At 45.4% G+C, this 22770-nt stretch overlaps 1 protein-coding gene across 1 annotated transcript in view; it reads left to right on the top strand.

The window, feature by feature from the left end:
- tgfbr3 (transforming growth factor, beta receptor III) overlaps window positions 1-22770 on the top strand; it is a 153623-nt gene that overhangs the window by 101098 nt on the left and 29755 nt on the right. Inside the window, exons 6-14 of the mRNA XM_014169092.3 lie at window positions 4200-4362; window positions 8569-8716; window positions 13090-13279; window positions 14349-14620; window positions 15219-15374; window positions 16593-16754; window positions 17347-17550; window positions 18808-19101; window positions 20211-20337. Coding sequence (XP_014024567.2) covers window positions 4200-4362; window positions 8569-8716; window positions 13090-13279; window positions 14349-14620; window positions 15219-15374; window positions 16593-16754; window positions 17347-17550; window positions 18808-19101; window positions 20211-20337 — 1716 coding nt within the window. The remainder of the gene's footprint in view (window positions 1-4199; window positions 4363-8568; window positions 8717-13089; window positions 13280-14348; window positions 14621-15218; window positions 15375-16592; window positions 16755-17346; window positions 17551-18807; window positions 19102-20210; window positions 20338-22770) is intronic.

A 22770-nucleotide genomic window follows, 5' to 3' on the forward strand; every position in this document is an offset into this window, starting at 1 on the left:
ATTGGGAAGATTAAACTACCAACAGGACATTAAAACTGTAACATCCTATGCTTCACGGAGTCATGGCTGAACGACGACAATATCAACATGCAGCTGGCTGGTTATACGATGTACCGGCAGGATAGAACAGCGGCGTCTGGTAAGACAAGGGGCGGCGGTCTATGTGTTTTTGTAAACAACAGCTGGTGCACGATATCTAAGGAAGTCCCGAGCCATTGCTCACCTGAGGTAGAGTTTCTCATGATAAGCTGCAGACCACATTTTTTTGTTGTTGTAGCTGTTTACATACCACCACAGTCAGAGATAGTATTGAATGAACTGTATTCCGCCAAAAGCAAACAAGACAACGCTCACCCAGAGGCGCCGCTAATATTAGCTGGGGACTTTAATGCAGGGAAACTTAAATCGGTTTTACCTCATTTCTATCAACATGTTAAATGTGCAACCAGAGGGAAAAGAACTCTGGACCACCTATACTCCACACATGCATACAAAGCATACACAGATGCATACAGAGCTGTCCCTTGCCCTCCATTTGGCAAATCTGACCATAATTATATCCTCCTGATTACTGCTTACAAGCAAAAATTAAAGCAGGAAGCACCAGTGGCTAGATCAATAAAAAAGTGGTCAGATGAAGCACATGCTAAGCTACAGGACTGTTTTGCTAGCACAGACTGGAATATGTTCCGGGATTCCTCCAATGTCATTGAGGAGTACACCACATCTGTCATTGGCTTCATCAATAAGTGCATCGATGACGTCATACCCACAGTGACCGTACGTACATACCCCAACCAGAAACCATGGATTACAGGCAGCATCCTCACTGAGCTGAAGGCTAGAGCTGCCGCTTTCAAGGAGCGGGACTCTAACCCTTAGACAGGTCAACATTCACAGGGCTGCAGGGCCAGACGGATTACCAGGACGTGTACTGCGAGCATGCGCTGACCAACTAGCAAGTGTCTTCACTGACATTTTCAACCTCTCCCTGTCCGAGTCTGTAATACCAACATGTTTTAAGCAGACCACCATAGTGCCTGTGCCCAAGAACACTAAGGTAACCTGCCTATATGACTACCGACCCGTAGCACTCAAGTCTGTAGCCATGAAGTACTTTGAACGGCTGGTCATGGCTCACATCAACACTATCATCCCAGAAACCCTAGACCCACTCCAATTTGCATATCGCCCCAACAGATCCACAGATGATGCAGTCTCTATTGCAATCCATACTGCACTTTCCCACCTGAAGGAACACCTATGATGGGAATGCTATTCATTGACTACAGCTCAGCGTTCAACACCATGGTGCCCTCAAAGCTCATTAATAAGCTAAGGACCCTGGGACTAAACACCTCCCTCTGCAACTGGATCCTGGACTTCCTGACGGGCCGCCCCCAGGTGGTAAGGATAGGTAACAACACATCCACCACGCTGATCCTCAACACAGGGGCCCCTCGGGTGCGTGCTCAGCCCCCTCCTGTACTCCCATTTCACTCATGACTGCACGGCCAGGCACGACTCCAACACCACCATTAAATTTGCCGATGACACAACAGTGGTATGCCTGATCACCGACAACAACGAGACAGCCTATAGGGAGGAGATCAGAGACCTGGCCGTGTGGTACTAGGACAACAACCTCTCCCTCAACGTGATCAAGACAAAGGAGATGATTGTGGACTACAGGAAAAAGCGAACCGAGCACGCCCCCATCCTCATTGACGGGGCTGCAGTGGAGCAGGTTGAGCGCTTCAAGTTCCTTGGTGTCCACATCACCAAAAAACTAACATGGTCCAAGCACACCATGACAGTCGGGAAGAGGGCTCGACAAAACCTCTTCCCCCTCAGGAGACTGAAAAGATTTGGCATGGGTCCTCAGATCCTCAAAAGGTTCTGCAGCTGCCTGGTATGGCATCACTGCCTGGTATGGCAACTGATCTGCCTCCGACCGCAAGGCACTACAAAGTGTGTAGTGCGTACGGCCCTGTACATCACTGGGGCCAAGCTTCCGCCATCCAGGACCTCTATACCAGGCGGTGTCAGAGGAAGGCCCTGAAAATTGTCAAAGACTCCAGCCACCCTAGTCATAGACTGTTCTCTCTGCTACCACATGGCAAGCGTTACCGGAGCGTCAAGTCTAGGTCCAAGAGGCTTCTAAAGCGCTTCTACTCCCAAGCCATAAGACTCCTGAATATCTAGTCAAATGGCTACCCAGACTATTCACATTCCCCCCCCCCCCCTCTCCACACCACTGCCACTCTCTGTTGTCACCTATGCATAGTCACTTTAATTAACTCTACCTACATGGACATACTACCTCAACTAACCAGTGTCCCCGCACACTGACTCTGTACCGGCACCCCCCTGTATATATTGTTATTTTTTATTGGGACTGTTTCAAGTTTCCAAGCAGTTTTAATCCAACACACAAGGGAGCGATCCATTTATGGTATTCTTTCCTCCTTAAAACTAGCATCCTTAGTTGCTACATCCATTTTTGGAATTATAAATAAATATATATATATACCCACTGATTCTTGAAGACTATAACTTAGAAATGCCTCATGAGCTTAGTTAAACTTTCATACCCCATCAGAACCCAAAATATAAGCTTGTTTTACTCTGTTTGTAGACAATGTAAATATAAACCAACACTTTATAGCCTCAAAACATGTTTAAAATTATACTTTTGATATCACGGATGGTCAGTCCATCCATAGGTCTGTCTATCAATTTTAGAGTGGTTACATTTCTCCAGACCCGTCCCTCCACTTTTTACCTAAACAGGGATGGAGAATCGCTTTGTTATTGTTTCTACTAAAGATTCTAGCTTTAACCCCTTGAGCTGCTAATAAACAAGATGATAAGGGTCTTGTACCTTAACTTCTCTGTAAGAAGACCACTTCCGAGAAGCGGAGTTTGTAGTAAACTAAACTGGAAGGCATTAATGGGTATAGCAAATGTCAACTGTTCCTTGACAACTGTGAGCTGTGAGTGGAAACAAACTGTCAGAGGTGTCTCCTCTCCACCAGACAGTAGAGATACTGTAGCAGGGACTAAGGCTGTTTGAAGTTGAGGGCTTTCCTCCACGGATGTTGTGTGATTGATCCATTGAAGCCATGCTTCACTCTTTCCTTCACTTCATCACTCCCCACTGGTCCTTTGTAAACCGAACCGACAGCACATCCAACTTCATCCTACGTCAACATCCAGATAGATAGAGCACCTCATTTTTAACGACTATCTTTCAACTGCATGACAGTATCATTGTGACTGCCAGGAGTGGAGTCATGGCTCCATTACACATTACAGCCGAGGTATGTTCTGTTCTCTCCATGTAATCAATCACGTTGGAGGAAAACAGAGAGTGTGTGGTTGCTTAGCCTTGAAGCAGTCATCTATTCAGCCGCGCTCTCTGTCATTAGACACTGTGGCTTGGCGAAGGCCCAACGTGCCATGTTTACCTCAGTCCGCCTCCACCCATCTCTCGCTCTGGTACTTTTTCTTGAGGCTGGACAGATTTCCGCTTTGTGTCCTACCAGGTACTTAAAACACGCAAGAGGGGGGCACGAGTGGGTCTAGGGAGGAAGGTTCCAACCTCTTTAGTTTATATTGTCCAAGACCTTGTTTGCCAAATAAGGAAGCATCTGGGCTTAACTTTTCATGTTTTGTAAAAGACTGAGAAGAGGATCACATGCCTGGACAGTTGGATGGAGAATAATAATATTTGAGTAAATAAATGGTAGTAAGTTAGAATGGTGGGAAACCTGACAGGAATGACTGATTGGGCGTGTTTATGACGGCAATTGTTCAACATGCCTTTTCATTTCCCCAGAAACATGAATCATAGTGTTCAATGCAAAAGCTGTCTGTATGTCCCTGTCTTTTACCAGCAACCCCAAAGTGTTCAGATATCTCAAAATGTTGGCTGAACAGTAATGTAAATACCTAAATACCTCACCCATTTCCTCATGAGGATTCATCTTGAAAGAAAATAAAAACTTGCACACTGCGCTTGCCAGTATCACTTCAGTATATTAAGTTTACGTATCAGCCTGACTGCCTTCATCGGAACGTCTTGCTCTTGAGGATTAATCAAGTATAATCACATCACATCCAGTGTTCGAATTATACATTGAGTCATAATCTCGTCTCATAATCTCATGTAACCACCCTCTTCTTTCGTCTTCCAGACCCAGTCTTCTCAGATACCTGTAAAATCGACAACAAGTTCCTGTCTCTGAACTACCTAGCCGGCTACGTGGAGCCCCAGCCCTCTAAAGGCTGTGTCCTGTCTGGACCAGACCAGGACCAAGAGGTCCACATCATTGAGCTGCAAGCACCCAACTCCAGCAGGTCAGTACTGTAAACCAACACAACCATAACATAACCAAACACAGCCATAACACAACCATAACACAACCAGAACTCCAGTAGGTCAGTACTGTAGCCCACCACCAGAACCAAAACATAGTCCAACCCAAATAAAGCGCACATTTATCGAGTTTAGGCTGGGCTCCTGGACACAGATTAAGCCTAGTTCTGCACCAAAGAACACTTTCAATGGAGATTCTCTATTGAGCATGCTTTTAGTTCAGCACTGGGCTTAATCTGTCTCTGGGAAACTGGCTCTTTATGTCAATATGCTAAACATTGTCGATCACACTAACTCTAAATATAAACCTTAGTGATCTCAAGAGGTCAGGATGGTTTCTCTCTAGTCTCACTGGTAGTCTGTGTTGGATACCAAGGAAGAGTAGGATAATATTGACCTTTTGAGGTTTTGTTGAGCGCTCTATCTCAGACTCAAAGTCTGGGCGTTAATCATGGGCATTAATATGGAGTTGGTCCCCCCCGTTGCTGCTATAACAGCCTCCACTCTTCTGGGAAGGCTTTCCACTAGATGTTGGAACATTGCTGCAGGGACTTGCTTCCATTCAGCCACAAGGGCATTGGTGAGGTCAGGCACTGATGTTGGACGATTAGGCCAGGTTTGCAGTCGGCGTTCCACTTCATCCCAAAGGTGTTAAATGGGGTTGAGGTCAGGGCTCTGTGCAGGCCAGTCAAGTTCTTCCACACCGATCGAGACAAACCATTTCTGTATGGACCTCGCTTTATGCACGGGGACATTGTCATGCTGAAACAGGAAAGGGCCTTCCCCAAACTGTTGCCACAAAGTTGGAAGCACAGAATCATCCAGAATGTAATTTTATGCTGTAACGTTAAGATTTCCCTTCACTGGCACTAAGGGGCCTAGCCCAAACCATAAAAAACAGCCCCAGACCATTATTCCTCCTCCACCAAACTTTACAGTTGGCACTATGCATTGAAGATCACCATGCGCACTTGCCATTGCGCATGGTGATCTTAGGCTTGCTCAGCCATGGAAACCCATTTCACGAAGCTCACGACGAACAGTTATTGTCCTCAAGTTGCTTCCAGAGGCTGTTTGGAACTCGGTAGTGAGTGTTGCAAGTCAGGACAGAGGATTTTAAGCGTTACGTGCTTCAGCACGTGGCGGTCCCATTCTGTGAGCTTGTGTGGCCTACTACTTCGCGACTGAGCCGTTGTTGCTCCTAGACGTTTCCACTTCACAATAACAGCACTTACAGTTGACCGTAGCAGCTCTAGCAGGGCAGAAATTTGACAAACTCACTTTTTGGAAAGGTGGCATCCTATGACGGTGCCACGTTGAAAGTCATTGAGCTCTTCAGTATGGCCATTCTACTGACAATGTTTGTCTATGGAAATTACATGGCTGTGTGCTTGATTTTATACACCTGCCAGCAACAGGTGTGGCTGAAATAGCCGAATCCACTCATTTGAAGGCATGTCCACATGCTTTTGTATACAGAGCATTCGGAAAGTTTTTAGACACTTTGACTTTTTCAAAGTTACAGCCTTATTCTAAAATTGATTAAATTCTTTTTTTCCCTCATCAATCTACACGCAATACCCCATAATGTCAAAGCAAAAACTTTTTTTTTTATCTAGGTCACAACAATAAACAGACACCGTCTGCTTAAACTAATAACACACAAACAATAATACATTTTCACGTGTAAACATTCACAGTACAGGGTGGGAAAAGTATGTGAACCCTTGGATTTAATAACTGGTTGACCCTCCTTTGGCAGCAATAACCTCAACCAAACATTTTCTGTAGTTGCGTATCAGACCTCCACAACGGTCAGGAGGAATTTTGGACCATTCCTCTTTACAAAACTGTTTCAGTTCAGCAATATTCTTGGGATGTCTGGTGAACTGCTCTCTTGTGGTCATGCCACAGCATCTCAATCGGGTTGAGGTCAGGACTCTGACTGCGCCACTCCAGAAGGTGTTTTTTCTTCTGTTGAAGACATTCTGTTGTTGATTTACTTCTGTGTTTTGTGTCATTGTCCCGTTGCGTCACTCAACCTCTGTTGAGCTTCAATTGGCGTACAGATAGCCTAACATTCTCCTGCAAAATGTCTTGATAAACTTGATAAACTTCATTTCCCCGATGATGATAGCAAGCTGTCCAGGCCCTGAGGCAGCAAAGCAGCCCCAAACCATGATGCTCCCTCCACCATACTTTACAGTTGAGATGAGGTTTTGATGCTGGTGTTCTGTCTTCAGACCCTTTACTCAGTACTTTGTTGAAGCACATTTTTTACATTTACATTTTAGTCATTTAGCAGACGCTCTTATCCAGAGCGACTTACATTTCATTTCATACATTTTTTTTTTTCCCGTACTGGCCCCCCGTGGGAATCGAACCCACAACCCTGGCGTTGCAAACACCATGCGTTGCAAACACCATGCTCTACCAACTGAGCTACAGGGAAGCACCTTTGTCAGCAATTACAGCCTCGAGTCTTCTTGGGTATGACGCTACAAGCTTGGCACACCTGTATTTGGGGAGTTTCTCTCATTCTTCTCTGCAGATCCTCTCAAGCTCTGTCAGGTTTTATGGGGAGCGTTGCTGCACAGCTATTTTCAGGTCTCTCCAGAAATTTTAGAACGGGCTCTGGCTGGGCCACTCAAGGACATTCAGAGACTTGTCCCTAAGCCACTCCTGCCTTGTCTTAGCTTTGTGCTTAGGGTCATTGTCCTGTTGGAAGGTGAACCTTCACCCCAGTCTGAGGTCCTGAGCGCTCTGGAGCAGGTTTTCATCAAGGATCTCTCTGTACCTTGCTCCGTTAATCTTTCCCTCGATCCTGGCACCCCTCTCAGTCCCTACTGTTGAAAAACATCCCTACAGTATGATGCTACTACCACCATGCTTCACCGTAGGGATGGTGCCAGGTTTGCTCCAGACGTGACGTTTGGCATTCAGGCCAAAAGTTCAATCTTAGTTTCATCAGACCAGAGAATCTTGTTTCTCATGGTCTGAGTCCTTTAGGTGCCATTTGGCTAACTCCAAGCGGCTGTCATGTGCCTTTTACTGAGGAGTAGCTTCCGTCTGGCCACTCTATCATAAACGCCTGATTGGTGGAGTGCTGCAGAGATGATTGTCTTTCTGGAAGGTTCTTACATCTTCACAGAGAAACTCTAGAGCTCTGTCAGAGTGACCATCGGGTTCTTGGTCACCTCCCTGACCAAGGCCCTTCTCCCCCGATTGCTGCTTTTGGCCGGGCGGCCAGCTCTAGGAAGAGTCATGGTGGTTCCAAACTTCTTCCATGTAAGAATGATGGAGGCCACTGTGTTCTTGGGGACCTTAAATCCTGCAGACATGTTTTGGTACACTTCCCCAGATCTGTGCCATGACACAATCCTGTCTCAGAGCTTTACGAACAATTTCTTTGTTCTGATGGCTTGGTTTTTGCTTTGACATGCACTGTCAACTGTGGAACCTTATATAGACAGGTGTGTTCCTTTCCAAATCATATCCAATCTATTGAATTTACTACCGGTGGACTCCAATCAAGTTGCAGAAACGTCTCCAAGGATGATCAATGGAAACAGGATGCACCTGAGCTCAATTTCGAGTCTCATAGGAAAGGGTCTGAATACTTATGTAAATAAGGTATTTCAGTTTTTTTGCAAAAAAAAACAACATTATTCTAAAAACCTGTTTTCGCTTTATCATTATGGGGTATTGTGTGTAGATTGATAAGGAAAATGTTTTATTTAAGCCATTTTAGAATAAGACCGTAACGTAAGAAAATGTGGAAAAAGTCAAGGTGTTCTGAATACTTTCCGAATGCACTGTATATAGTGTAGGTTGGCAACAATTTGGGACGCAACTTCTCGTGGACTGTAGTCTGTATTTCCAGTCTGCCGGGTGATGGCCTCACTCTCCCAGCGGTGTGATTACTGTGTACGCATTAAGAGCCCAGAAATACAAGGAATATGGCAATCATGATGTATTTCACCATACGGCTGATATGTGGTCTGGTCTGCTACGCACATGTCTTCCTCTTTCTGGGAATACTTCCAGTTTCTTAATCAGTTGGCCAGACAGAGGGAAGGCATGTAAATACTGAGTATTTTGGGTCTTCTAAAACTCTTATGGCTCTCTCCTGGCTGGCTCTCTTTTCCCTTCTCTGTCTCTCTCTCTCTATTTCCCTCCCTGAGCAGTGCATTCCAGGTGGATGTGATTGTAGATCTGAGACCACTGGAGGCAGATGTTCCATTGAAACGTAACGTCGTGCTGCTGCTGAAGTGTGAGAAGTCTGTCAACTGGGTCGTCAAGGCTCACAGCGTCATCGGCAAACTGGACGTGGTGGTACGTAACACTGAATCTGAACGCTACGGAGAAATGTTTTGTTTCTAAATAAAAATACTTATATTTTCAGTAACCTGCAAACTGGACTTGGTTGGTGCGTGACTCAAAACGTCACTCTGAACGTAACAAACACAGCCCTTCTATTCATGGAGTGCACCTCCTTCACTCGGTCGCTTCATGCCATTTGTTATGATCTTTCTCAAGCTGTTCTCTGCCATAGTGGTGCCCGAAAGTCTAGTTGTGCCCAGTCATTCTGAACGGGGGCTATTAACTGTTAACGTCTAAATGTCACCATAGTGGCCTGGAATACGATCAATCTGACGACATCACAATGATGACAAAGGTTTTCCTACTAATTATTTGCCTCCTTTTGAAATGTTTTTGTATTTCCCAGCCACTGTAATGCCATTTTGCTAAAATATTCATCAGCTCCAATTGACAATGCTCAGTCGGGCGTCAGTCCTAAAACGAATGTTCAAAGCAATAGTGGCAAAACATGCAGCTCATGAATAATAGGAAGGTGCTGCTTTGACCTAAATAAACCATTTTTCAGTAGTTGCATTTTATTTAATGGCCAACTCCAGAGACCCAAGACTCCATTCCTCAGGTTTATAGCAAACCAAGTGGCAAGACTGCTATTGAGTGTTTTCTTTTCGAATTGAGTAGTTCAACTTTCAGATTTTAACTGCCAAGATCTTTTTTCACAGTCTCAGTAACACATCACAATCAGAGGAAGTTGGTGGCACCTTAATTGGGGAGGACGGACTCGTGGTAATGGCTGGAGTGGAATCAGTCGAATGGTATCAAGTACATCAAACACATGGTTTCCATGTGTTTGATGCCATTCCATTTGCTCCGTTCCAGACATTATTATGAGCCGTCCTCCCCTGAGCAACCTCCACTGATCACAATGGCACAAATGGTATTTGGGGAGACAGGCAGAGGATCCATGTCACAACACATGACTAGACAAGCACAGCGGACAGACAGGCATGTCACCACTTTTCGCCGATGACCAATACATTTGTCACAATCCGAGGAGTGTTGAAGTGGCACCTGGTTTCAGCCTGCCTGCAGGGGAGGGAGGGAGAGAGCGAGGGATGGAGGGATAAAGAGAGGAACTGTGAAATATCATGCTGACAGTTCCAAGGGTTGTCATCGTATTGAATGAGGGGGAAGAGAGGAGGAGGGGAGGCAATACATTTTCATAGGCCAGGTTCACACAAACTGTATTTTCATTGTGCTCACAGCCTCACACAGCCTGACCTGTTTGCCGTCCATCATAATGTGAATGATGAGCGTTGCTGGCTGCAGGCCCTGTTTGCATCCTAAATAGCACCCTATTCCCTATCTCTGTGGATTGCACTGCAAACACAGTGACAACACAATCACTGCCCAAATACTGTGTAATACCTCAGTGACTGGCTATCTGTCTGTAGAATTGAAATATTGTGTCATACTTGTTAACATTGACACCCACACACACTGTGGTCGTGTATACACTTTCAAAAAAAGAATTGACTATATCTGTTCTAGTCATTGAAAAACACTCACTAATTTGCAAGGCTTACACTAAGGGCGATTTATTTGGTTTTAGGTTAACAGTAGGACATTATCCAATGACCATATTTGCTCTGGCATTGCACGTTTACCTCCCACTTACATCAGTCTAGACATGTATGTTAAAAAACTAAATAGACCATTTATTAATATCCGAAGTCATAATGAGAGATGGCTCTTACACCTTTGGCACATAGCCATTAGATACCTAGTAGATATGAAAGGTGTTTTGCCTATTAATGAAAAAAGTGACATTGACACAATTTAGGCTAAACCAACCTGGCCTGACCTTCGCTCTATCTTCTCTACGAGTGCTGCGTAGGTCTGTTCCACGGTCCCTATGCTATGCTAACTGCTGATCTCAGTGGAGGTGTGTTGTGTTGTCTTATGGGCTCTAGATACCTGCTTCTCTGGGTTGGTTCCACACTCTGTAACAGTGATCCTCATGCAGGCAGACTGTGTGTGTGTGCCTCTGCCAGTCCATGACTCTGCACTTCTCCCAGTCAGTAAGCTCAGTTCAGTCTGCATCCCAAATGGCACCCTATTCCTTATGCAGTGCACTACTTTTGACCAGTGCACTACTTTTGGTCAAAAGTAGTGCAGTAAATAGGGAATAGGGTTCCATTTGGGATGCAGACCCATGCTCAGCCCCATCCACTGCCTGCCTGCCAGCCTGGCTGTTTGTACAGCTGCCCTGTAGGCTGTCACTGAATCAATCAGACCAGCAGAGCAGGGCTACAGTTGGCTACAGTAGTGGGCTACGCTAAGAGAAACATTAGGGGGAGTAGGGGACCGGAAACTGGGAACACATGTCAGCGATGTGCTGTGCTGCTGACCTACAGTTTACTGTACTGCGAAATTACTAGCCTGATCCCATATCTGTTGGCATGACATGACATTTGGCATGCCCATGAATGACCATAGGATTTAGCAAGACAGCACAAATATCTGGGACCAGGCTAGGAAATTACAGGCCAGGGCAAGACATAAAGTACAGTACTGAACTCAGAACAGCATAAATCATTGGGAGGAGTTCAGTTATGATGGATCAGATTTGTTTTTCACTTCTGGTTTTGATTTCTGACTTTAGAACCCGTTAATCCATCTAGGACCAAAGTAAACTGAAACTGCCCAGTATCATAGCAAGGGTTTCATTGACAAAATGCTTACTTAATGCTGTGTGTGTGAGAGTGTGTGCATGTGAGTGTGATCGTGAGTGTGCTTGCCTGCATGAGCATGCATGTGTGTCCCAGTATAAATATCTGTCTTTGGGAACCAGCCACTGGTTCAGAGTGAATATCTCAAAACAGAGAATGTCAGCTATGTATGTGATATGATAGCCTCATAAAATCAAAGCGTTGCTAGCTACTGTCAGAGGATTGGCCACAGCTCTGCTCCTGCTCCAGGGGACAGAGGGGAGCTGCATCCCAAATGGCACCCTACTATTTATATACTGCACTACTTCTCATCAGAGACCTATGAGCCTTGAGGAAAAGTAGGACACTAAATAGGGAATATGATGCCATTTTGGACAGAGTGGATCTGTGGGAAATGTCTTTGGGAAGGGATTAGCCCTCCTCACATTATACAGTTGGAACACTGGGGAACTAATGAGGAATTCTGGTAGAAATCTGACACATTAGACTTAGTCCCACCATTGATCAGGCTTTTTGTGTGTGTGCGTGTGCGCGTGCGCGTGCGTGCGTGCGCAACTCTTCACCACTGCTACATTGGTCAGGGCCTTTCCATGCCGAGACCTAAAATGTCTCTTTTGACTTTGATTCTTTCAAGATATGAGAGTAAAATTAATATTCTCACACTTTCATTGTGGGTTGTGGTCACACCGGCTTTTGAAGCTCTATAGTGAAGTTTTACCATTTCATACAGTCAGACAAAGGAAATGAAACCAACATAGACCTAGAGATTACTGGTAAATGCTGCTAACTACAGAAGAAGAAAGCACCCACTTTGGTTTGTGTAAGACTGATGACGGCAAGGGCCTCCCGAGTGGCGCAGCGGTCTAAGGCACTGCATTGCCGTGCTGAGGCGTCACTACAGACTCGGGTTCGATCCCACGATGTGTCACAGCCGGCCGTGACTGAGAGACCCATGAGGCAGCGGACAATTGGCCCAGCGCTGTCCAGGTTAGGGGAGGGTTTGGCTGGCCGTCCTTGTCTCATTGTACTCTAGCGACTCCTTGTGGCGCGCCGGGCACATTCAAGCAGACTTCGGTCGTCAGTTTCCTCCGACACGTTGGTGCGGCTGACTTCCGGGTTAAGCAAGCAGTGTGTCAAGAAGCAGTACGGCTTGGCAGGGTCGTGTTTCGGAGGACGCATGACTCTCGACCTTCGCCTCTCCCAAGTCCGTAGGGGAGTTGCAGCGATGGGACAAGACTGTAACTACCAATTGGATACCACGAAATTGGGGAGAAAAAGGGGTAAAGGTAAAATAAAAAAAGACATTAAAAAAAGACTGACGACAGCAGGTAGCTTACCAGTTAATAGCGTTGGTCCAGTAACCGAAAGGTCGCTGGTTTGAATCCCCAAGCCGACTAGGTGAAAAATCTGTCGACGTGCCCTTGAGCAAGGCACTTAACGCTAAGTGTTTGCTAAATGACTAAAATGTTCATGCTGCTGTGTAAGATATGGTTTATATGGTTGTGATGTTCTGTTTCTTTGTTGATAACTGATAAGATTACATTGATTAAAAACTTGAATCAAATCAATTGCTGGTAGTTTTGCCTCTACCAATATTTCCATATGATTTACAGTATAGGCTACTAAACCTGTTAATTCCGATTTTTCCCCCAATAGACGTCAGATACCATCAGTCTGAGCCCCAACACAGAGAGGCTGATGGAGGTGTCTAAGACCCCCAAACACCACCTCCCATCTGGCTCTCAGGCCCTGATCAAGTGGGCAGAGGAGCATAGCTATGGACCGGTCACCTCCTACACCCACACCCCTGTGGCTAACACCTTCAACCTGAGGCTCAGGGAGCCAGGTAAGACACGCCAGGCCTTTTACATTAGACTCAGATTTGTGTTCCAGTACTTGACTGTAATTAAACTAATACGGTAGATGTTGTCATGTATGACAAACAGACCTAGGTTTAGTCAATTCAATAAAGATATCTACAATGTAAATAAATGAGCTATGCTTTGATTTATTCCCATTTTTCATGAGCATACATCGTTAGAAATGTATTTAACTGTTAAATAATGAATGTCTACCACAGACCATCACAGTTTAACTGTTCTTAAAAAGACAATATCATCAAAACTTTGGCCAGATTCTGCTCTGTGCATTTTCCATGGCTCTAAAACCACCAGATGACACTTTAACAGAGGCCCCTGTCTCTGTCTCTCTGTCTCTCTGTCTGTCTGTCTGTCTGTCTGTCTGTCTGTCTGTCTGTCTGTCTGTCTGTCTGTCTGTCTGTCTGTCTGTCTGTCTGTCTGTCTGTCTGTCTCTCTGTCTGTCTGTCTCTCTGTCTCTCTGTCTCTCTTTGTCTCTCTCTTTGTCTCTCTCTTTGTCTCTTGTCTCTCTCTCTCTGTTTCTCTTGCTCTGTCTCTCTCTCTCTCTCTCCCTCCTTTCTCTGTGTGTGTGTGTGTGTGTGTGTGTGTATGTGTGTGTGTGTGTGTGTGCATGGTGTAGGTGTCTGTGAGTGTACACACGTGTACGTGCGTTTGTGTCTGTGACTAAAGTTGACTGTAATTAAACTAATACGGTAGATCATGTATGACAAACAGACCTAGGTTTAGTCAATTCAATAAAGATATCTACGATATAAATAAATTAGCTATGCTTTGATTTATACGCATTTCTCATGGGTATATATTGTTATAATGTATTTAACTGTTAAATAATGAATGTCTACCATAGACCATCACAGTTTAACTGTTCTTATGAAGACAATATCGCCAGAACTTGGGCCAGATTCTGCTCTGTGCAATTTCCATGGCTCTAAAACCCCCCCAGATGACACTTTAACAGTCTCTCTCTCTCTCTCTCTCTTCTTTCCAGTTTGTGTGTTTGGCTCTGTGACTAAAATTTGTGTGTTCTGTGACTTCCAGATGTGCTAGATCCCCTGGACTCCGTGTTCCTTCCAGACCTGTCTATCCTGTGGGACACCAACCCCCTCCTGTCTGGTGGCCCAGGGGGTGCTGCCTCGCGCTCCGGTGGCCTGCCCTTCCCCTTTCCCCCACCCAAGGAGCATGGCCTGCCCTGGCTGGGAGGGGAGCAGGGTGGGGAGCCTGAGGAGCAGCAGGGGACCCTCAGTGTGGGGCTCAGTGTTCAGTGTGAGGAGAACAGGATGGTGGTCAGCATCGACAGAGAGAGTCTGCAGGTGAGTGGATGGATAGTGCACTGTAGTAGACAGCCAACTGGTTTATCACTATGACTAATTGTGTCTGCAATAGAGGACAGGCTTGGTTTATCTCTGAGTCTTCCTCTTTACGTAATAGTGACTGGTATGGAGTTGAATGAATTGTGGGTATTTTCAACGTGTGTGTGTGTGTGTGTGTGTGTGTGTGTGTGTTATTGTGTGTGTGTGTGCTATTGTGTGTGTGCATGCATGCCCTACAGTGAAGCAGGCAGAACACAACAGACCACATCATAGTGTATTAAAACCCACACTGCAATTAGGGATAGTTATGGTTAGAGTTGGACCATCCTGTGGTTTTTATGTCTTCCGGGGAACTTAATATCACACCGAGAAGTAGTCTGTACTGTATAGTGGCATAGTGACGTCTAATGCCAATGAAGTATAGTGCCACATTGTGTCTCAGCAACCTCTTCTGACAGTATTGAGATGATTGTTGATCATGATTTTTATTTTATTGCAAATATTATAGATTATTGATTGACATTACATTGTTTTTCTTTCAGTTTTTTAAGACTTTATTAATTGACTTTATATTACTTACATTTGTCTCTTTCCTCAGGCCAATGGTTATGGTAATGCCAACCTGACTCTTCAAGACCCAGAATGCAAAGCGACGGTTAACTCCACCCACTACACCCTAGAGACGCCATTGGAGGGCTGTCAGACCACCAAGTACCCCATGCACCCCAGCTCTATGGTCCTCTACATCAACTCAGTGAGTACCACACACAATGGCTATAGCATCTACAAAAACGAATCAAGGGCCAGTTTCCCAGACGCTAGTCTTGCGTTAGCATACTCCCAAGTCTTGTGAAGCTTGAACATTTAAGCTACCTGGACCCAAATAAGCCTACTCCTGGACTGAAAAAGAAGGTTCAATGGAATATCTCCATTTAAAATAGTTTTTAGTCCAGAATTAGGATAAATCTGGTTCTGGGAAACCAGCCCTATGAGTGCTGTATCCCCCAGCCCTAGCCTGTTACTCTGAACAATGGTATAATCCGTTCTCTGTTGAAAGCATGGGAGAAGCACCCAGGGAAACATTTAGGACAACACTATGAAAATGTTATGAGGTTCACTATTACCGTCAAACCCTTTCTGAGCAGAGTTTATCATTAACATGGAATGCAACATGTGCTTTCACTAACAAGCAATGATAAATCACTTCTCCGCGGATCTATTAAATTATTTTCGTAGCAAATTCAGTACAAGTTACAAAATACATTTGTGTCCAAATACAGATTAGAAATACCAGGCACACACCTAAAGTTCTCAGACCCCTATGGTCAAAACAAATTCATCTTCATTTATCTGTTTCTCAATATATCAAAGCCCCATATCCTAGTATGGTCCTTGTTTGTCCCATCCTACGATAAGGTGTTTTAATTACTTATCTACACACCAGCAGGAATAAATTAAATGGCAATGATAATAATTCACCTAATTTAGCCCGTGTCCTCCAGCCCTAACTCACCTTTGACCCTGTAAACGTCTGAAGTACACAGCAGGCTTCCCGTGTTTCTTTAAACTGACAAAATGAGACATATGCTTCACGGGGTCTGCCTGAGAGAGCTCTGGACTGTTGAAATCTCTGGACGTTCCCACGTTTTAATTCCAGCTCATCTGTTGCAGAATGTTTTGGCAGCTAGATTCAGATCAGAGCCCTGTCACTGGTGCCCTGGGCCCTTGAATGAAGCAACACCATTCACACAGACAATTATTAGAAAATAGTTTGGCGCTGATCACTGGGAAAGTGTCCTGGGTTGTGTCTCATATGGCTCCCTATTCCCTATATAGTGCACTGCTTTTTTACCAGAGCCCTGACAAAGTTAGTGTTTTATAAAGGGAATAGCTAGGGTGCCATTTGGTACGCATACTGTATCTGAACTGTGTGTTCACTGATGTGTTCAACTCCGCTGTGGTTGACATCCAGATCCTGATAAGTCATGCTGAGCCTAAGGATGGGAGTGGTGGTCCCCCAGATGACGAGGATCGAGAGTCCGGAGACGTGACCTTCCCTGGGGAGGCAGAGGAGCTGGAGAGGGCTGCTTTCCTGGAGCACACCACGGATCCTGATCACAGATCCTCCATTCTGGTAAGACATCTATAATATATTTCGATTCTATATGACTCACTCTCTCTCAGGGCCAGAACGCAGGTCATACATTCTGGTAAGACATTTAGCTATATGACTCTCTCAATTATTATTATTTTTTAAACATTAGGTCTCCCTCGAAAAAGAGGTTGGTTTTTAACCTCAAGGGAGTTTATTCTGGTTAAATTGAGGCTAAATGAAAAAGGAATTAAGAGTGCAGCATTGAATGACAGGGCCTGCCTGGGTTTGGGAGAGCTGGGAGTCAAGACCAGACCACTAATCACAAATAAATTGACTCCCATCTTATAGATGGCGCCGTACTATATGGCTGCCGTCGTGCGTGCGCCGACCCAATTTACTCTTTTGTTATTTTAATTTTTTTGTGACTTTTTTTCCCAAAAAATGTATCCTCTGAACATCAGATCGGCAGTTACTATCCTCAATTCCAGCTTCAACTTTGACTTATCTGCCTTGGGCTATTTGTTTAATTCCTACCCAATTTATATATTTTTTTGATTGGCTCGTCTCTCCTTCTCCATCCAGTTCAACTGTTTTGATTGGCTGTCTCTCCTTCTCTGTCCCCCTCCCCCAGTTCAACTGCACCTACAGGAAGAACCAGAACACCCTAGGAGGATCAGGATCATCAGGATCCTTTTCCCACTTCGCCCCGGCAGCTAAGGAACCAGTCAGAACCGACGTGATGTTCAACATGGAGCTGTACAGCAGCCAACTCTTCCGCTATCCATCAACCCAGGCCTTCCACACCGTTTCCAAAAATAAACAGGTCTTTGTAGAGGTAAATGGAGCAGTGAACTACTACAAACGCACTGTACCAGGCTGGCTGTAACCGTTTGGAATATACTGAAGTAATACATTGTGTCTGTTGTATTTTTCGGCTGTTTGTGATTCGCTCAGATGAAGATAGTTAGTAGGCTAGTATCCAGATGTTAGGACCTGAATTGTCGGAGCGATTTCACAAGTTGTGTGTGTTCGTGTTTCTGTCTCTCTTAGATATGAGGCCTGTCAAAACAACAGTGAGGACTGTTCTGTGTGTACGCTGTGTCTGGACTGTCGGGTCCACTTTCATCTTTGAATGTTTTAGCTTCCACAGGGTCCGTTGATATTTGGTCTGGGTCGGGAGAATATAAAGCTAACATCTCCTCTTTCTGCTGTTAGCTACCCCACAGCCATGGTCTCTGTCCTCCCCTCAGGGTCCTGGCACATATGGCACTTCTATTTATTCTGTCTGGCAAGTCCAGAATGCACCTTGGAAATAGTACTGAACAATTATTACTAGAGAGGTCCTACAGGGAGGTTGTGTAAGAAAAGCTAGAGATTCATACTGAGCCTACTCTCTCCCACATCCACACCTCTCACGCTGGGATGAGACCTGCCATGCCCTGTCCCGGTCCCTGAGACTATAGCCCAAACTAAGGTGTGTAGGAAACTGCTGTTGTGCAAGTCCCTGTCGAGCATGAAAACTGTCATTTTGAAAGCGGCGTGTGTGTGTGTGCCTGTGCATGCATGTCTGTCAACCTTGGCATGGTGATGGCACCGACAGAAAAACACATTTAGGTTTTCAGTGGGGAAAAAAAGGACGAAAAAGCAGCAGAAGGATAATAACTCATGGAAATGCCTTGTGGTCTGCCGTCGGAGAGATCCTCTTAAAATGTTTTGAAGGGACTGAAATCCGCTTCAGGATTTGTGATTCTTGGACCTGATAACACTCTGATAGTGTTCTTTTTGCTTGTTCTCTGTGTTAAAACAAATTGTCAGCTCCTGGACTGACAGAGAGTGTACGGACGTATGCCAAGATGTTGCTCTTCACAAAACTTTGCAGGCCGAAACAGATAGTTTGTCAATTTGACGACGTCGATGAGAGGTTTCAACAATAAAATCATTGGATACCTTTAGAGGCTATATCAATCATGTAGCCTGAGCCTCCACACATTGCTTACACGTTATAAACGGTAAAACATTTGTATGACTTGAGTTTATTGTTTTTATAAAAAATGACACCATTTTGTTCCTTCTCTTTTCTCCCGTGCTTCAGATTGGAGCCTTCAAAGTCGACCCAGAGCTAGGGTTCATGATCCAGACCTGCTTCATCTCTGCCAACTCCAACCCGAACATCCCGTCTTACTACACCCTGATCGAGAACATCTGCCCTACGGACGACACGGTCAAGTACTACCCTCAGAGAGACCTCCCTATCCCCCACTCCCAGACTGACAGGAAGAGGTTCAGCTTCACCTTTAACTCACCCTTCAACGAATCGTTGCTGTTTCTGCACTGTGAAATGTCTCTCTGCTCCAAGAGACACCACAACAACCAGGGACAGGCTATGGTACGTTGTTTTTCTTTCGTGTCTGTTCATCCTGTACGCTACGACCTCTAAAACAAAGTAGAAGAGAGAAGCTTAGAATTTTGATTTGATATCAGTAATATTATTTATTGGGATAGATTTACTGTATGTTTTGAAGAAAGGGGGAGTATGAAGAGTTGTGGAGGTCGGCCCAGGGTTTGAACCCTGGAACCCAGGTGTAGTCCAGAGCCGGTTGTGCCACTGCCAAACCATCTGCCTCTTTCAGGGCCCTACTTCATGTAACACAGACTCAACTGGCATAACCTGAGTCTGTGGTCTGTGCAATGATTCATACATTTTATGGTCATTTGAGCAGCATTTAGCGTAGGTTAGGTCTGTGCTCCTGTCTGCGGAGACTTGGCACCAAGCTAGGCCTGCTGCACAATCTGCCAGTCTCAATTCATTCTGAACCAGAAGCAGGAAGCATACATCTACTTAAGGTTTCCTAAGTAACCATCTGTAGAACCAAAACAAGCCACTAGCTCAAGTGTCACTTCACTTTTCCTTCCTTCGCCTCGCTGTACTGTAGCCTCTCTCTCGCTCCCCTCCTCACTCTCTCAATCTCTGCTATGCCATTGCACTTTCATATCCTTTTCCAAGCAGTTCTTTCTGCTCAGTGCTCCCCCAGCCACCCTCTATCTGGGTCTCTGATGGTGTTCTACATTAAAACTGATTCAGAGTCAGGTTGGGGCTCCAAACCGACTCACACCAGAGCAGCGCTGCAGCTGAATGTTTACATTATGGTTAGTATAGGGATCAGGGGAAGGAACACAAGTTTTCACTAGGTATGATTTCCCAGAAATTATACGTGTGGTCAAAGATCAAAAGGGATGCTTGGTCTTGGGTAAAGGTGTAGAGATTTGATGTATCGATTGGTCTTCTAAACTGCTTTTGGTCATATGAATACATGTAACACTCTCATGGCTGATAAGTAAATCATACAAAAAACTGTACATTTTAATGGGAAAATGAATGAGTTCTGTTTACATATGAAATTAATGAAATGCATAAAAAGTTAATGTGGTATATGAAATCCAAGGCTGAGTTATCAGGGATTTCTCAGTGGTCCTATTGTGTTTCTCTCCATGTAGTGTATCCAACCGGACGAGGCGTGTACGTCTGTCAACGGAGAGATCATCCTAGCCATGATGATGAACGCCAAGACTTCTACCAAGACCCTGGTGGTGGTGGAAGGACATGTGGAGAAGGAGGAACCAGGTGAGTGGACTAAGAAAGATAAAGTACTGTACAGCCCTCATATTCAATGTAACCTCTATGATGAACCAGCTTATCCAGAATATATGGGGAGTATGGCATAAATATGCTGAAGTAAGAAGTACTTGAAAGTACTCATTCCCTCTTTCCCTCCTTCCCTTCTTCCCTTCCTCCCAATACATCAGAGCAGTGATGTAGTCAAGACACTAAACCTGGAGTCTGAGTCGAGTCCCATGTCCCTAGTGTTCGATTCCTTTATACTCAAGCCACGAGTCTCTTGGTAGAGCTAAAAGCTGCGGTCCAACCATTCAAAAAAAAATTTATGATATTAGTGTTGCACATTTGTAACGCTAAATAGATAATACAGCCATCTAACATTTGCTGTTGTAGCTAATGTGTTGAATTATGCAAGAGAGATTTTCTGACATCAAATCAAATTTAAGTCCAAGTCTGAGTCACCACTGGTCGTGTCACGAGTCATGATAATCGTGACTTGAGTCCAAGTCAAGTCCGAATCCTGGACTCGAGTACTACACCACTGCATCAGAGTATAATCTTAGTGTAGTCTCGTAAGACATACTGAAAGTCTCATTCTAACATATGGCCGTCATTGTAAATAAGAATTTGTTCTTAACTGACTTGCCTAGTTAAATAAAGGTTACATTTTTTTTTTTAAATGAATGTCTGTGGAGAAAATCTAACTGAGACATACTGTATGTGCAGTCTGCCTAACTAACATGCTGAGCCAGTTGGCCAGAGGAGACAGAGCTGTGTTGAGGGTCATTGAAGAAGAACAGGAAGACAGAGTAAATAAGAGAACTGGGTGGCAGGAAGGACATCCCAGAGAAAACCAACTTCAGTTCTGCAGGAAGAGAGGCAGAGAGAACTGTTCAAGTCACAATGCAAAGCGCATCGCATCCTCCCTCCATCCCCCTGCCTCCCTGCATCTGGAGTTTATTTGTGTGTGGTGTGTGTGTGTGTGTGTGTAAGTGTGCTCATTGGAGCATAGCTTGGGTTTGGGGGGCTTGCTGCTAGCGCTGAGTCCCCATTCCAGTTCTACCACAGTTCTACCAAGCAATACTGTGCGGAAGGAGCGGAAAAAGACGAGTCATCCACATCCATCCAGCACGGAGCTCCAGTTGTTTTCATTTAGCCCTTCTCTGTGGCCTCCCCTTCCCGGTAGAGAGAAGGAGGGAGGGAGGGAGGGAGGGAAGTGGAGTGGTCTTCTCACTAGCTTTGGGAGTGTATCCAGAGCTAGAGGCCTCCTCATCGCTGCATTAGTCAAATGCTTTTTCACTCACTCCGTCAGGCACAGAGGGCTGGGTGTGTGTATGAGTGTGTGTGATCAGAGGGTGGGGTAGACTGGGGAGGTCCTGGGATCACGCAGTCCCAGGATCACTCGCATAACATTTACATTTACATTTAAGTCATTTAGCAGACGCTCTTATCCAGAGCGACTTACAAAATGGTGCATTCACCTTATGATATCCAGTGGAACAACCACTTTACAATAGTGCATCTAAATCTTTTAAGGGGGGGGGGGGGGGGGAGGTTAGAAGGATTACTTTATCCTATCCTAGGTATTCCTTAAAGAGGTGGGGTTTCAGGTGTCTCCGGAAGGTGGTGATTGACTCCGCTGTCCTGGCGTCGTGAGGGAGCTTGTTCCACCATTGGGGTGCCCGAGCAGCGAACAGTTTTGACTGGGCTGAGCGGGAACTGTGCTTCCTCAGAGGTAGGGAGGCCAGCAGGCCAGTGGTGGATGAACGCAGTGCCCTTGTTTGGGTGTAGGGCCTGATCAGAGCCTGAAGGTATGGAGGTGCCGTTCCCTTCACAGCTCCGTAGGCAATCACCATGGTCTTGTAGCGGATGCGAGCTTCAACTGGAAGCCAGTGGAGAGAGCGGAGGAGCGGGGTGACGTGAGAGAACTTGGGAAGGTTGAACACCAGACGGGCTGCGGCGTTCTGGATGAGTTGTAGGGGTTTAATGGCACAGGCAGGGAGCCCAGCCAACAGCGAGTTGCAGTAATCCAGACGGGAGATGACAAGTGCCTGGATTAGGACCTGCGCCGCTTCCTGTGTGAGGCAGGGTCGTACTCTGCGAATGTTGTAGAGCATGAACCTACAGGATCGGGTCACCGCCTTGATGTTAGTGGAGAACGACAGGGTGTTGTCCAGGATCACGCCAAGGTTCTTAGCACTCTGGGAGGAGGACACAAGGGAGTTGTCAACCGTGATGGCGAGATCATGGAACGGGCAGTCCTTCCCCGGGAGGAAGAGCAGCTCCGTCTTGCCGAGGTTCAGCTTGAGCTGGTGATCCGTCATCCACAGTGATATGTCTGACAGACATGCAGAGATGCGATTCGCCGCCTGGTTATCAGAAGGGGGAAAGGAGAAGATTAATTGTGTGTCGTCTGCATAGCAATGATAGGAGAGACCA

This window comes from Salmo salar, chromosome 23, assembly GCF_965601325.2.
Source record: "Salmo salar chromosome 23, fSalSal1, whole genome shotgun sequence".
NCBI classification, from domain to species: Eukaryota; Metazoa; Chordata; class Actinopteri; order Salmoniformes; family Salmonidae; genus Salmo; species Salmo salar.